At 43.1% G+C, this 13,951-nt stretch overlaps 1 protein-coding gene across 1 annotated transcript; it reads left to right on the forward strand.

Moving 5' to 3' along the window:
* The first annotated feature begins 1,216 nt into the window (after positions 1-1,216).
* SOD3 (superoxide dismutase 3) lies at positions 1,217-5,822 on the forward strand. The gene is made up of 2 exons (XM_048509348.1): positions 1,217-1,345; positions 4,708-5,822. The coding sequence occupies exon 2, from the start codon at positions 4,760-4,762 to the stop codon at positions 5,447-5,449; it is 690 nt and encodes a 229-aa protein (XP_048365305.1). The 5' UTR covers positions 1,217-1,345; positions 4,708-4,759; the 3' UTR covers positions 5,450-5,822.
* Positions 5,823-13,951: the final 8,129 nt, after the last annotated feature.

The following is a 13,951-nucleotide window of genomic DNA, read 5'->3' on the forward strand; positions in this document are numbered from 1 at the left end:
GGTGGTGTAATAATTGTCAACAACTGAAGCAATAATCTGTGGGTCTAAAAGGGTGGGGAAATTGGGTGCTAAACAATAAAGATGACAACCAGCACAGGGGGTCCTTTGGGGCTGGCATAGAATATTAACTATTAACAATGCACACTAAAATTCAAATGGTGCCTAGGCACGGTGCTCAATGTTTCCCCGAGGAATGTTCCAGAAGGCAGCAGAACATGATTGTTTGTTTGCTTCTAGCGTTTCGATTGGTTCATTCGGTGCAGGTTGAAATGCTAGTGCGCAACTTTTTCAAAAAGGGTTTCCACGCACCCCGCCCAACCCAAAACGGCAAAGTAGGTGGGGCAGTGTAAAACAGCACAGGGATCGCAGACCGGTGAAAAAATGAAATCAAGCCACTGTTTCAGGGAAAAGATTGGGGAGAAGCAGGTTTCAGAAAGAGGGAAAACAGAGAAAAATTGGGGCCGCCAGTTATATGAAAACCAGGCAGAGGAAAAATATGGTAATAAAGGAAATCCACAATGGGATATTAAGGTTGTCCAGAAGTCACCTTCAACATTAAAAATCTATTGCATTTTGCCATGTTAGATCAGTTCTGGGGTTGTAAGCTGGCTACCTATGTCAGCACTCCACAGCAATATCCCAAAGATTCTGACAATCTTTTTGAGCAATTTAAACTGACCTGGAACGCTAAACTTTTGAACGCCTCCTCAGGAAGCTTCTGAGAGACCTGGTTACAACAACAGCCAGATTTAAAAAAAAAAAATAGCAGTGCAGTTTAGAACTGTAAAGCAGTTTGTTTGTTTTTTTGGACAGGCCTTTAAAATTAGCTTCTGGGAATTTTAAAGGGGAAAAGAAATCAAGCTCCCTTTTTAGCTGACTGGACTTGGTTTAGATCCACGAGCAAAATTGTGGGGAAAAACTGACGGAATAGAGCAAGCTGTGTAAGCAGGGTGTGTGTGTGTGTGTGGGTGTGTTTGTCTGTCTTGGCTTGGGGGTGTTTTTGCCTGTCATTTGGCTGCTCAAGGTCATTTGTTCGAGCACCTAAAAGACTGGAAAGGAAAAAAAAACACATTGTTTTGTTTGGGCTGGAAAGGTTGAGGGAAGAATTTGGGATCGGTTTGTGTTAAATAACTAGGTAACCGCTGCTCCTCCTTTCTCCAGATTTCTTTTTTTTAAAACCCTCCTGCTAACTACTCCCATGAGCTATTGTGGTCCAACTTCATGGTCAACAAGCAGCATTCATTAACTCCACAGGAAGTTTGGAATCTGGATGTGGTTATTGGTCACTGGTGAAGAATTGCTCCCAGCTGCAAAGTGCTTCTGGAAGACAAATCTTGCATCAAAGGTACGAATCTAGCAAATTACTATTGGGAGCAACTGAGGGTAAAAGCGGTGGGGTGAAAGCAGTTTTCTGAACACAGACATTTCCTCTTGAATACAAACGCCTCGGAATGCAGCGCTCAGCCCACTCCTGCTCCGCTTCGGAGGGCTGTCTGCCTTCAACCCGGACTTTCACCGTGGAATTCAAAAGAATCTTCTCGCCTTTGAACCCTCTGAGAGGAAGTTTAAGATTAGGTGGTTCCTGAGGGAAAGGATGAGGGGGAAAGGATGACTCCAGTTCTGTGATATTGTCACAGCCATGTTTGTGTTGTGCCTACTGCAAAACCTGGGAGCGCTCTGTCTAATGCTGCCGTGAGAGATTTTAGAAACAAATCAATTAGAATTGCCAGGGCTCCCCTGGCCACCAGCAGGGGTAAAGGGTTGCCGGATGTTCGTGGGTGGAGCCCAGGGAGGACAAGGGCTTCAGCGGGATATAATGCCACAATAGAGCCCACCCTCCAAAGCAGCCATCTTCTCCAGGAGGACTGATCTCTGAAGTCTGGAGATGAGCTGCAATTCAAGGGGATTCCCAGGTCCCACCTTGAGGTTGACATCTCTAAAATCAATGTGTAGTATGATTAGCATGAAATGAGTATGAGGTGAGAATCAGAAATTATATTTTTATTAAATTTTCAATTACATAAATTACATGACACTTAATGGGAGGGGGAAATTAATAATAATAATAATAATAATAATAATAATAATAATAATAATAATAATAATAATAATAATAATAATAATAATAATAGGCAGTGGGTGCAGTGCCTAAAGACCTTGGACGGCAATTAAAAACAATCGGCGGTGACAAAATCACCATATGTCAACAGCAAAAAGCCACCCTACTCGGCTCTGCACGCATTATTTGTCGATACATCACACAGTACTAGATGCTTGGGAAGAGTCTGACGTGGGATGTAATACAAAATCCAGCATATTGATCTTGTTTGCTGTGTATAACTGTTTTTGTATCACTATAATAATAATAATAATAATAATTATTATTATTATTATTATTATTATTATTATTATTTATTTATTTATTTATTTATTTATTTTAATGAAATTAAAGCTTTTATACCGCTTGATCGAAGTATATAACAATAAATAATAATAATAATGTATGTATATTCATAATAAGAATACCTCTAATATCCTAGGGCCCTTTAGGAAGGACTCTGGAAATATTCAGAGATGAATTCCAGACACTTGTGCTGTGTTGTTATGTGTATAATAATAATAATAATAATAATAATAATAATAATAATAATAATAATAATAATAATAATAATAATAATAATAATGCCATCTCTGCAAAGAGGGTGATGAAACCGTGGAGCACATCATCTGCTGTTGTAAGAAAATAGCCCAAACTGACTATCTTGAGCGTCACAATAGAATGGCAACAATGGTGCACTGGAACCTTTGCAAAAAGTAAACCTGCCCTCTAGCAGAGACCTGATGCGAGCACAATAGAGAAGACCACAGAAAATGAAGAAGCAAAATATACTCAAGGACTTTAGAATACAAACAGACAGACACCTGGCACACACAACACCTGAGAACTATAACAGTGATAGAGAAAAAACATGTTTGGATCATAGATATTTGCTTTATTATGATTGACTAACTTTAAGGAGTAAGAAGGACAAAAGAGCTGGAAAAAGATCACAAAATACAAAAGGACCCTACAAATTGAGAAGTTGAGCGATTGTGGCAGAAAATTTCGCAGTAATCCCACTTTGTAATAGTCAGTGCTCTAGGAGGAATCCCAAGAAATCTTGAAAAACATCCTGGAAAACTAAACTTGGACAAGAACATCCAGTCCACATGCTGCAAGCAGCACTTCTAGGAGACTACACACATTCTACACACTTAAAATACCTCTAATATCCTAGGTTCCTTTAGGAAGGACTCGATATTCAGAGATGAATTCCAGACACTTGTGCTGTGTTGTTATGTGTATAATAATAATAATAATAATAATAATAATAATAATAATAATAATAATAATAATAATAATAATAATAATAATAATAATTCAACAAAAAATAAGACAGGAAAAAAATGGACTTCCAATCAAGGGGCTATTTTCAAATTTGTAGATTCTTAACTTAATTAATAAATAACATTGAAGGTAAAACAACAGTGTTTTTGTTTCAGTTTTCAGTTGGAGACAATTGTTGAATGGTTGCCAAGCCTCTGATATATTTTCTATGTTCTTCTTTTGTAGTATGCCGCTGTTACCTTGAGAGTCAGTGTGGCGTACTGGTTAAGAGTGGTTGACTCTAATCTGGAGAACCAGGTTTGATTCCCCGCTCCTCTACAACAGCGGCAGATTCTAATCTGGTTAATGGATTTGTTTTTCCACTCCTACACAGGAAGCCTGCCGGGTGACCTTGGGCTAGTCCCAGTTCTCTCAGAACTCTCTCAGCCCCACTTGGTGTCTGTTGTGGGGAGAGGAAGGGAGCGGGGAGTTTCTAAGCTCCTCTGAGACTCCTTACAAGAGAGAAAAGCAGGGCATAACCAACTCTTCTTCTATCTCGAGCTTAGCCGCTCGGCCTCGCGACAAAGAAGATAATCTCGAACTAACTTGCAGGGTTCTTCTATGTCAGTGATGGCGAACCTATGGCACGGGTGCCAGAGGTGGCACTCAGAGCCCTCTCTGTGGGCAAATGCCAGCATAAAGAGCAGAGTGATGCCCCTCCACACATCTAGGGCTGGCAGCCTGGAGCAGCTGGGCTCGATTATTAGCATTAAACCTAAGACCTAGTTTTGGGGAAGCAATGTAGGTAACCCTGTGAAGCGCTGTTAAACCCCACTGATTTTCATGCAAAGAACTACAGCGCGATCCTTTACCTGGAAGTCAGCTCAGTTGCTGGCAATGGGGCTTGCTTCTGAGTAAACCCTCCCTAGGGTTAAGTGCGGATTCAAATCCCAGTTGGAAGAGTTACGCACTGTTGCTTCCAAAGCAAAGCCACCCACTACCACCAAGCTTCTACTCCTGAGTAACGCCACTTAGCGCCAGAGCCAACCGCTTTTTTTTCTAGAATCTAAAACCCTTTCAGTATTCAGCTTCTAAATTGCCGTGGGTTGGCATTGTTCATGCATCGATAAATAAGTGGGTCTTGGGTTGCAATTTGGGCACTCGGTCTCGAAAAGGTTCGCCATCACTGTTCTATGTATACTTCCGATTCCCACTGTTCTATGTATACTTCCGATTCTATGTATAATTCCGATTCCGATTCCCTATGTATACTTCCGACTGATGAATATTGATGAAACTTAGCATTGCACTTTTACTGTTTTCTTTTTCTCATTCCACAGGCGATTCCCAATTCTCTCCCCGTCTCTGGAAAGTCTTCTGAAGATTTCAGGCATGTCTGTGCTTCTGTTTCTAGTCACGGGCTTGATCCTTTGTGTATCCGATGAAACAAAACAAGAAGAAAGCTCCAACCTGGCCATTCAGGAAACGCAGGGAAAGATGAATTTGCTGTGGATGGCCATCCTCTACCCAAATATGTATGAGCACCTGCACAAAGGCAACTGGATTCATGCCATTTGCGAAGTGAAGCCTAGTCGTAACCTAGAAGCTGGCAAACCGCAGGTGAATGGGCAAGTTTTGTTCCAACAAGTTTACCCACATGGAAAACTGAATGCTATCTTCTACCTGGACGGGTTCCCCCCAGATTCTAATGCAGCTGGCCGAGCTATCCACATCCATGAGTTTGGAGACCTCAGCATGGGCTGCGATTCGGCGGGGGGGCACTATAATCCTTTCAAGGTCAATCACCCCTTCCATCCAGGGGACTTTGGAAACTTCTACCCTCAAGATGGAAAAATCCGACTATCAATGAGCAACCTGCAGCCTTCGCTCTTCAACAAACAAGCCATTCTGGGCAGATCTGTTGTGATCCACGAGAACGCCGATGACATGGGGAAAGGGAACAATTCGGGCAGTTTAGAGCACGGAAATGCGGGCAAGCGTTTGGCTTGCTGCGTCATTGGATTTTGCAAAGAAGAAATGTGGGTGAAGGCCCACGAGGAGCTCCTTAAGACGGAAGGATGAGCAGGCAACAGCCAGGCCTGGGTGAAGCCCAAACAGCATTTTCACTTTGGCAGCATTGGCTACGAAGTAACTGGAAATATTTCTGGGGCCCTGGGCGAGCGGGGGGGGGGGGGATTAGATCTGCCTATTGCTTTACCATAGAGTTCCATTCTGTAAGCAGATTAGCTAGCAGGAGTCGCAGTTAGTTTGAAAGCTCATACCCAGGTTTCTTTTCCGCTTCAGTGTTTAGTGTCGCAAAGTTAAAAAAAATGCACCTTTCCCTACCGAGATCTTGAACGGTCCTGTTCATTTTGGGTCGTTTTCTTTCAAAAAACCATCTCAAGAACAAGGAAGCCGAAGGGATGAAAAGGCAAAAATAAAAAGTTTCAACCAAGTTGGTAGGCTGTTTTTTCTATACACATGAAATGCATATATCTCTCGCCTCCCAGTCTTTCCACTGTTTTGAGGGCGACCTGGCAGACAGTGATAAGGGGCTTCCCCTTGGAGCTCAAAGTAGGAGTTCGCACTTTATTTCCGTTTCAAAACTCCAGATCCATTCTTTTATCCTGCCTGTATTTGCAGGTTTTCGCGTCCTAACACTTCTAAGCCGCTTAACTGGGTTGGCGTTATCCTCAGCCGTGTAGCCGTGTCACACTCTTTACATTTGAAACAAGTCTTTGCAAGAACGTTCCCGGCTTTTTGTTTGTAGCAGGGAAATGTTGGAGGCGCTCCCTTTCGATCCACATCTGGGTCAAATTACATAATGCAGTTTGCGCAATGTGGATAAGTTTGGGCTTGAGGAAAAACTTCCGTTCAGTGCGAAAAGACTAACTGTTGCCCCTGCAGCTTAATGTAGCTGTTTGCAAATTGGGGAGGGTGTCATTTTCACTTCAAAAGATGTTTTGCTTTCCCAATTCTGAAAAAAAAAGAGTTTATGAAAAATTAAAAAAAAAAAAAAAAAAAAAAAAAAAAAAAAAAAAAAATAAAAAAAAAAAAGAAAAAAAACACTGTAAATAATCACATGAAGAAAAAAAAAAAAAAAAAAAAAAAAAAATTTTTGGTTTTTGTAAAAAAAAAAAAAAAAAAAAAATTGGACAGTAGGTGCAATCAACTTGCTATTCATGTCACTGGGAAATATCCAGAGGATTTTTTTAAAAAGCTGTTACGAATCAGTGGAAGTGTTGCTCCCACGGTTTGGGTTTTTTTAAGGATACAAACGCAGTAAATCTGCTTTGTAAACTTTCCAATGTGATGAAATGTTGGAAAAGATATATTTGGAGTGATTTAAAAACAGCCACATGCAGTGGTGGGATTCAGCCGGTTCGCACCACTTCGGCAGAACCGGTTGTTAAAATGGTGCTTGTAAACAACCAGTTGTTAAATTATTTGAATCCCACCACCGGAACCGGTTGTTAAATTATTTGAATCCGACCACTGGCCACAAGGATTGGTGTTGGAACCAGTGCTATTTCATTTGCTCATAAATTATCTAACATTGAGGAGAATCGGCAGAGCGGCCAAATTGGAGGAAGGTACCAAAGTAATCGGAAGGGTGAAAACCAGGGTGTTTGGCGAAAAGCTAGAACAGGATCTCTCTGAATTGGATGAGCAGGTAGCAACTGTTCAGCAAGTTAGACTTGGTGTGTATAAAGGCAAGGTGATGCATTCTGGAACAAAGAATCCTGAACTGAAATATATGCTGATGGCGTCCGGACAGGTCGAGAGGGAAAGATCTTGGGGTTGCACAGGACAGCTTGATTACAATACCAGCTCAGTGTATGGCAGTAGAGAAACAGGCAAACTCATCGCTGGGGATTGTTAGGAAGGGGATGGGAAATAAAGCAACCAATATTGTAATTATAACGTAGATTTGTGGCAGGGCATTCATTTTTTTCCCCCAGCAGTGGGGCACATGAGCAGAAATCTGTATGTGTGCTGGCTACATTGGCTGGGAAAGGGTGGGGCAGAGGCATACCAGGGGGAAACGGCACCCGGAGACATCCGTTCTCCGGGTGCTCCCCCACCTACGCCTAGGGCAGGGGTCTGCAACCCGCAGCTCCGGAGCCGCATGCGGCTCTTTCAGCCTTATACTGCGGCTCCGGTGGCCTGGAGGTCAGAGGGTAGCATAGGCGTGTCCCTCCAGGAAAGGTGAGTGGAGGGGCCAAACTGGAGGCAGCTCCACACGGAGCCACCTCTCCGGCTCAGTAGATCTTTGGGGCCATGGAAAATGGGTCCAAATGGCTCTTTGGGTGGTAAAGGTTGCTGACCCCTGGCCTAGGCTGAGGCCCACCCCCAGCCCCAGCCCCTCCTGGCTGATGAGGGGCAGGGCCATACCCCCTAGCTTATAAAAGCAAAGGCCCTAGCATGGAGCCTTCCAGTTGCTTCTGTCCTCCCCAGAGGGGAGGGCAGAAGGGACTGCCAGCTGCTGGCTCGGAGCCAACAGCCAGGAGGGGGTGAGGCTTGAGGGGGTCCTCTGGCTTCCTTGGCCCATGTTGATGATGACATGGGTGGGGCCGAGGGTGCCAGGAAGACGACAAGGCAGCAGGACTTACCCCAGTGGGATAATAAATCTAATGAATGAATGAATGAATGAATGAATGAATGAATGAATGAATGAATGAATGAATGAATGAATGAATGAATGAATGAATGAATGAATGAATGAATGAATACACGATCCATTACTGAGAGAAAGCATGGCCTGCTAGCAATTTTAAGTAGAATACAAAAACAGTCCAAAATCAATGTAATCAAGTTTCTTTGTACCCAAGCGCACTGCTGGAGGCTTAGTGCCAGTGACTGAGACCCTCCATGAGCATACTGGTATTTAAAAGACTCTTCTCGAGGACTGTGTTGTGTGTTGACTCAGGTCACTTATCAGTTCTGATTCCTGGGTTTCAGCCATTGTAGCTATTTATCTATCTTTAAAGGGCCCCGCTATCAAATAAGAAGTTAATTGAGGTTAATTGTCGATGTTTTCTCCCAGATTTGAACTTCACCTCAATCAACTCGTTATTTGAAAGTTCGACCCTTTAAATACATGTCAAGTTCTGAAAAGAAACGGGAAGTGTGTCTAGTTACTAAAGTAAAAAAAAATCAATCCGGCACAGATTGCATTACATTTATTTAAGGACAATTAAGATTTCAATTACAATTGTCCTCGCTTTTGTCAGTAATGGTTTGTAATGTCCCAGTTTCCACGATGTGATTGCACTCATATGAAACTGGAATGGCTCAAAAAGAAGTTGCTAAAAATTTCCAGCGGGCGACATGCTGGACACCTCCTTGACCTCGTAGTGGAATTGCGTGTGCAGTTCTGGTTGTGATATCTCAAAAAGGATATTGCAGAGATGGGGAAAAAGGAAGAGGGCAACCAAGAGGATTAAGGGGTTGGAGAACCTTTCTTACATTAAAAGGCTAAAGCCAGCATGGCGTGGCATAGTGGTTAAGAGCAGGCGGACCGTAATCTGGAGGACCAGGTTTGATTCCCCACCCCTCCACAAGAGCGGTGAGGTCTTATCTGGTGAACCAGATTTGTTTGCCCACTCCCACATCCCATCTGGGCGACCTTGGTCTAGTCACAGTTCTCTAAGTAGTCTAACAGCTCCACCTGCCTCACAAGGTGTCTGTTGTGGGGAGAGGAAGGGAAAGGTGTCTGTAAGCTCCTTTGAGGCTTCTTACAAGAAGAAGAAGAAGAAGAAGAAGAAGAAGAAGAAGAAGAAGAAGAAGAAGAAGAAGAGGAGGAGGAGGAGGAGGAGGAGGAGGAGGAGGAGGAGGAGGAGGAGGAGGAGGAGGAGTTTGGATTTATATCTCCCCTTTGTCTCCTGTAGGAGACTCAAAGGGGCTTACAATCTCCTTGCCCTCCCCCCCTCACAACAAACACCCTGCGAGGTGGGTGGGGCTGAGAGAGCTCCGAGAAGCTGTGACTAGCCCAAGGTCACCCAGCTGGTGTGTGTGGGAGTGCACAGGCTAATCTGAATTCCCCAGATAAGCCTCCACAGCTCAGGCGGCAGAGCGGTGAATCAAACCTGGTTCCTCCAGATTAGGTACACGAGCTCTTAACCTGCTACGCCGCTGCTGCTCCAAACTCTTCTAAAAAGTGTCTGGAAATTTTTGGTTTAGAAAAAAGGCAACTAATGGGGGGGATTATAGAGATTTCTAAAAGCATGCATGGGGTTGCAGTGAAAGTGAACATCTCCTTTAATACTAGAATTTGAGGACACCCAGTGACATTGATGGGCAATAGATTCAGTGAATGATGTAGCTAGCGGGCCTGTTCCCATTTCAGAATCAGAGCACCTACATGTCCCAAGGCACCTTGACAAAACTAATAAAACAACAACCCAGCTAACATTTAACCCCAGGGGATAGTTTGAACATATGCCTGCTTAATTCTAAGGGGATAAAATATAAACTTTACCACAGACCAAGTAATACACTGATTATGACCAGCTAAAAGATGCAACGGATGAAAATCATGTGAACAGCAAGAGAACCTGCTCAATAAAAGCAACATATATTGAGCTTTTATTGACGAATACAAATAGCAGCTAGAGACAAAATGAGGTAATGTTTCAATGACAGATCTACCACAAGGAGAGTCTCTGGTGATGGGTACCACAGCTTCCAATATCTGGTCAACTCATCTTAATCTATTTTGGAAGGAATGAAAGCCCAGTTAGCTGCTACCATGAGACTCTTGGGCAGATTCCGAATGGGCCAAAAACAGCGGTGTGAAACCAGTGTGAAAATGATGTAAACCCTTTTACACCACTTTAAACCATTTTACACCATTTTCACACCAGTTTCGCACAGCTGTTTTTGGCCCATGCGGAATCTGCCTTTCGGTCTGGAGGCCAATCTATTCTGATCGTTTTGGAGGGTTGTGGGGCAAAAATTCTGTCATTCTTAGTATATGTAGCCCCTTTTTGGCTCTTAGCAGCTTTAGCAAGGCTGAGGGTGGAGCAAGTTTCATTCTTGCTATGACAGATCTTTTGTTTTATTTATTTTCCCCTCACCAACCAAAACAATCACTCCTGAGATTTATGAAGTATCTCTTGTTGACTTTCTGTCCCATGCTTTTGAATGTTTAGGGGGATCTGCCAGAACTTTTTATTTATAAGTCTCAGAAATATATGGCACAAGAGAGACTTATTGTGGGGGGTGGGGGGGGACACACCTCAGAATGGTTTTATTTGTCTCTTTTGAGGAAATGGAAAACTCAGGTTAACAAGGTTTCTGAAAAAAAATTGGCTGGTAACAAAATAAGAGGAATGAGAAAAGGTAGGATGTTTATAAACAATAGATATTTTGTAGTAAGGATGTATCTGATGTATTTCACTGAAAGATGTTAATACGTTTGATATGTACTAAGATAGATATGTACTGAGATAGAAGTCACGGCTTAGTTGAACAATCATGAGTTTCTTGGAACAATATTTCTCAAATTAGGGGAATTAGGAACAAACACAACTATTCCAGTTTTCTTTCTTAACACTTGTTAGGGATCACTCTTTTTACTTAAGATTTATTCCCCTTAGAACTGGTTAGGGATCACTCTCTTTACTTAAGAGCCATTTCCCTTAGCGAAGGACTCACAAACCTCTCCCCTCACGCACACAGATTCTTTCTTGATCTTAAACTAATGTGCTCCTCTCACTCCAGCTGCTAACCATCAGCTTGAATAGTCAGCTCCCAACGGTCAGTTTCCTTCCCAGTCTTCCCCAACTACCACTTTAGAAAAATCATTTTTTTCTTTTCGAACCTCCTGTCACTCAAGGTTCTATGACTGGGACAATTCATCCTTATACACCTGTCTGTCACACTTTGGGTACTCTTCTCTGAGACCCTAAACACATTTCAAATTCTAATTTACAACTGGAAATTGGCTGTGGTCAAATTTATCTTCTGGCTTGGGTAGCTGCAGTTAAATTTAAACTCCTTTTGTTAGATTGGGAGTCCCTACCATCATAAAATGGATTCAGTTTGACTCCTTATCTTGGGATAAGGGAGGATTTTACTGCAGTGGCAGTGGCGTACGGGGTCCAAATGGCACCCGGAGACAAAAAACCCTCCAGGCGCCCCCCTGCGGAGCCCCACTTACTCACGAGTAAGCACCACAGTGCTTACTCGCACAGTGCCTTGCTCCCTCCCTCCCTCATTCTTTCCTTTCCCCGCAGGCTCTGAGGCTTGGCTTCAGGGAAGCTGCCGGTTGGGCAGCCTGACTCTATGATTTTCTTAAAAGGGCAGTGCTCCAAAGATGTGCGCCCGGTGACATGGGTGGCCCCATGTCTCCATAGGCAGTCAACGCCATTAGCAAAGATGGCTTTGAAAGGGAAATAGAGTCATAGCGGATGGATCTGTTAATGGATACTAGCCATGGTGACTAAAGGAAGAGTACACATTCAAAGGCAGTTGACCTCTCAGTACTACTGCTAGGAGGCAACATCACATGAAGGCGTTGGTCTCCATTACCCCTCCAGGGAAGCTGGTTGGCTACCATGTATGTCAAATGGAACACTGAACTGGATAGACCACTGGTTTCATCCTACAGGGCTCTTGTTCCTATGTATGGGAGAATGGCTTCTGAATTAATTCTACTGCCGTCTTCACACTTTGCAGCTATTTCCGATAAAGAAATGTACACAAACAAGCAGTAGATTCTGCTTTGAGAGGACAGTGGCGTGGGAGGTTAAGAGCTCGTGTATCTAATCTGGAGGAACCGGGTTTGATTCCCAGCTCTGCCACCTGAGCTGTGGAGGCTTATCTGGGGAATTCAGATTAGCCTGTACACTCCCACACACGCCAGCTGGGTGACCTTGGGCTAGTCACAGCTTCTCGGAGCTCTCTCAGCCCCACCTACCTCATAGGGTGTTTATTGTGAGGGGGGGAAGGGCAAGGAGATTGTAAGCCCCTTTGAGTCTCCTACAGGAGAGAAAGGGGGGATACAAATCCAAACTCTTCTTCTTCTTTTGTTCACAATTTTCTCATATGTTAATTGTGATATCAGAAATCTCTTGGAAGTGAACGAGACAAAAATGATAGTCTCCGACCCACAAACCAAATTAATAAAACCTGTCAGAGACACCTTATGAACCACCAATCAATGAAGGTGACACAAAATATAGATAAATATTAGGAAACTTCTTTATTGCAGCATTGTTACTCGACAAAAGGAATGCATCATAAGCGAGGTCTGAAAATCAACGCGAGGAAAACCCAAGTAATCAGTAGCTGCATTTTAAAAAATAAAATCTTTAAAGACGGAAGATGTTCAAACACTATCCCCCACCTAATTTATAAAAGTACATTCTCGAAAAGACTGGTTAAAGAACTCATTCTACAAATTGCCATATGCAAAAATTATCTCGGTGACAAAAGAAATAGCTTTTTCTACCCAAAAAAAGATACTTCTTTTGAACAAGCTTATGCAGAACCGAAGGGTTTACTAAGCCCCTCTTGAACGCAACCCACACCCGAGATCCTGAAAAGGTAAGTTTTTCCCCCCACCCGACCCTTTACATTGTTCCTTGGCTTTCACAGAAGGACGGAAGGGCAGTTGAAAGGGGAATGTTGGCAAAAGAAAATGCGTTGCAAAATAAAGACCTGTGTGTGTGAAAGGAATCTGCGTCCCTGAAAGGTCTCCAGCCCCTGCAACTGATAAAATCAAAACGAGGAATGTCAGTCGCAGCCTGCATAAAAAAGAAACATCAAGAAAGAACACAGCATGTACTGTACTCTTACTTTTCCCCTTATTTAGCCCACATAATTCCTTTTCTGAACAGTATTTTGAACCCCCGGACGCTAATATTAACTTTATTCTGTAGGGTTCACTGGATCGAGTGCCAAAGTAGTTGTTAATAATCACAAGTAACGACAGAGAATTTTCTCCTGCAAAGACACTGGGGTACGATGGGTTTCTGTGTGCCTTTTATGTAGAGGGAGACGTCCTCGGCCCTCCACGGGGCCACTATACATGAACACTGGGCCACCCATCAGCAGCGAAGAGGCAGGACTTATCTCCAACTAACCCCTGTTTTAATTTTCTTTGGAGGAGCTGGCCTTTTTACCCATAATCAAGAAAAGGGTGCAGTCAGAGATAGTTTGCATGGGGTTCAGATGCTGACCCTTCCTAGCAATACCAGGGGTAGGGTAACGACAGGTTCTCATCACAAAAATTCCCCAGATCATAGTCTGGTTGCCCTGTCCCGTAGTGGGATCCACTCAGAACTCTTTTCATATACACTCCATCTCAGTTTCTATTTTTGGTCACACTAGATTGCGCTAGAATGCTGCGAACTAACTCTTGATTGATTGATTGATTGATTGATTGATTGATTGATTGATTGATTGGATTTTTATACCGCTGTCCCCCGGACGGTGTACAAATAAATATATGCAGGCAGGGGAAAGTTAAAAACCAGTCCAAATATAATACAAGCCCTGTCTCCTTATTAAAACCAATAACAGCAATACAATCAGCATCCGAGAACTAAAACCGACCCCCCTCAGGGAACAAATAAT

This window comes from Sphaerodactylus townsendi, linkage group LG10 (genome assembly GCF_021028975.2).
Source record: "Sphaerodactylus townsendi isolate TG3544 linkage group LG10, MPM_Stown_v2.3, whole genome shotgun sequence".
Classification (NCBI taxonomy): domain Eukaryota; kingdom Metazoa; phylum Chordata; class Lepidosauria; order Squamata; family Sphaerodactylidae; genus Sphaerodactylus; species Sphaerodactylus townsendi.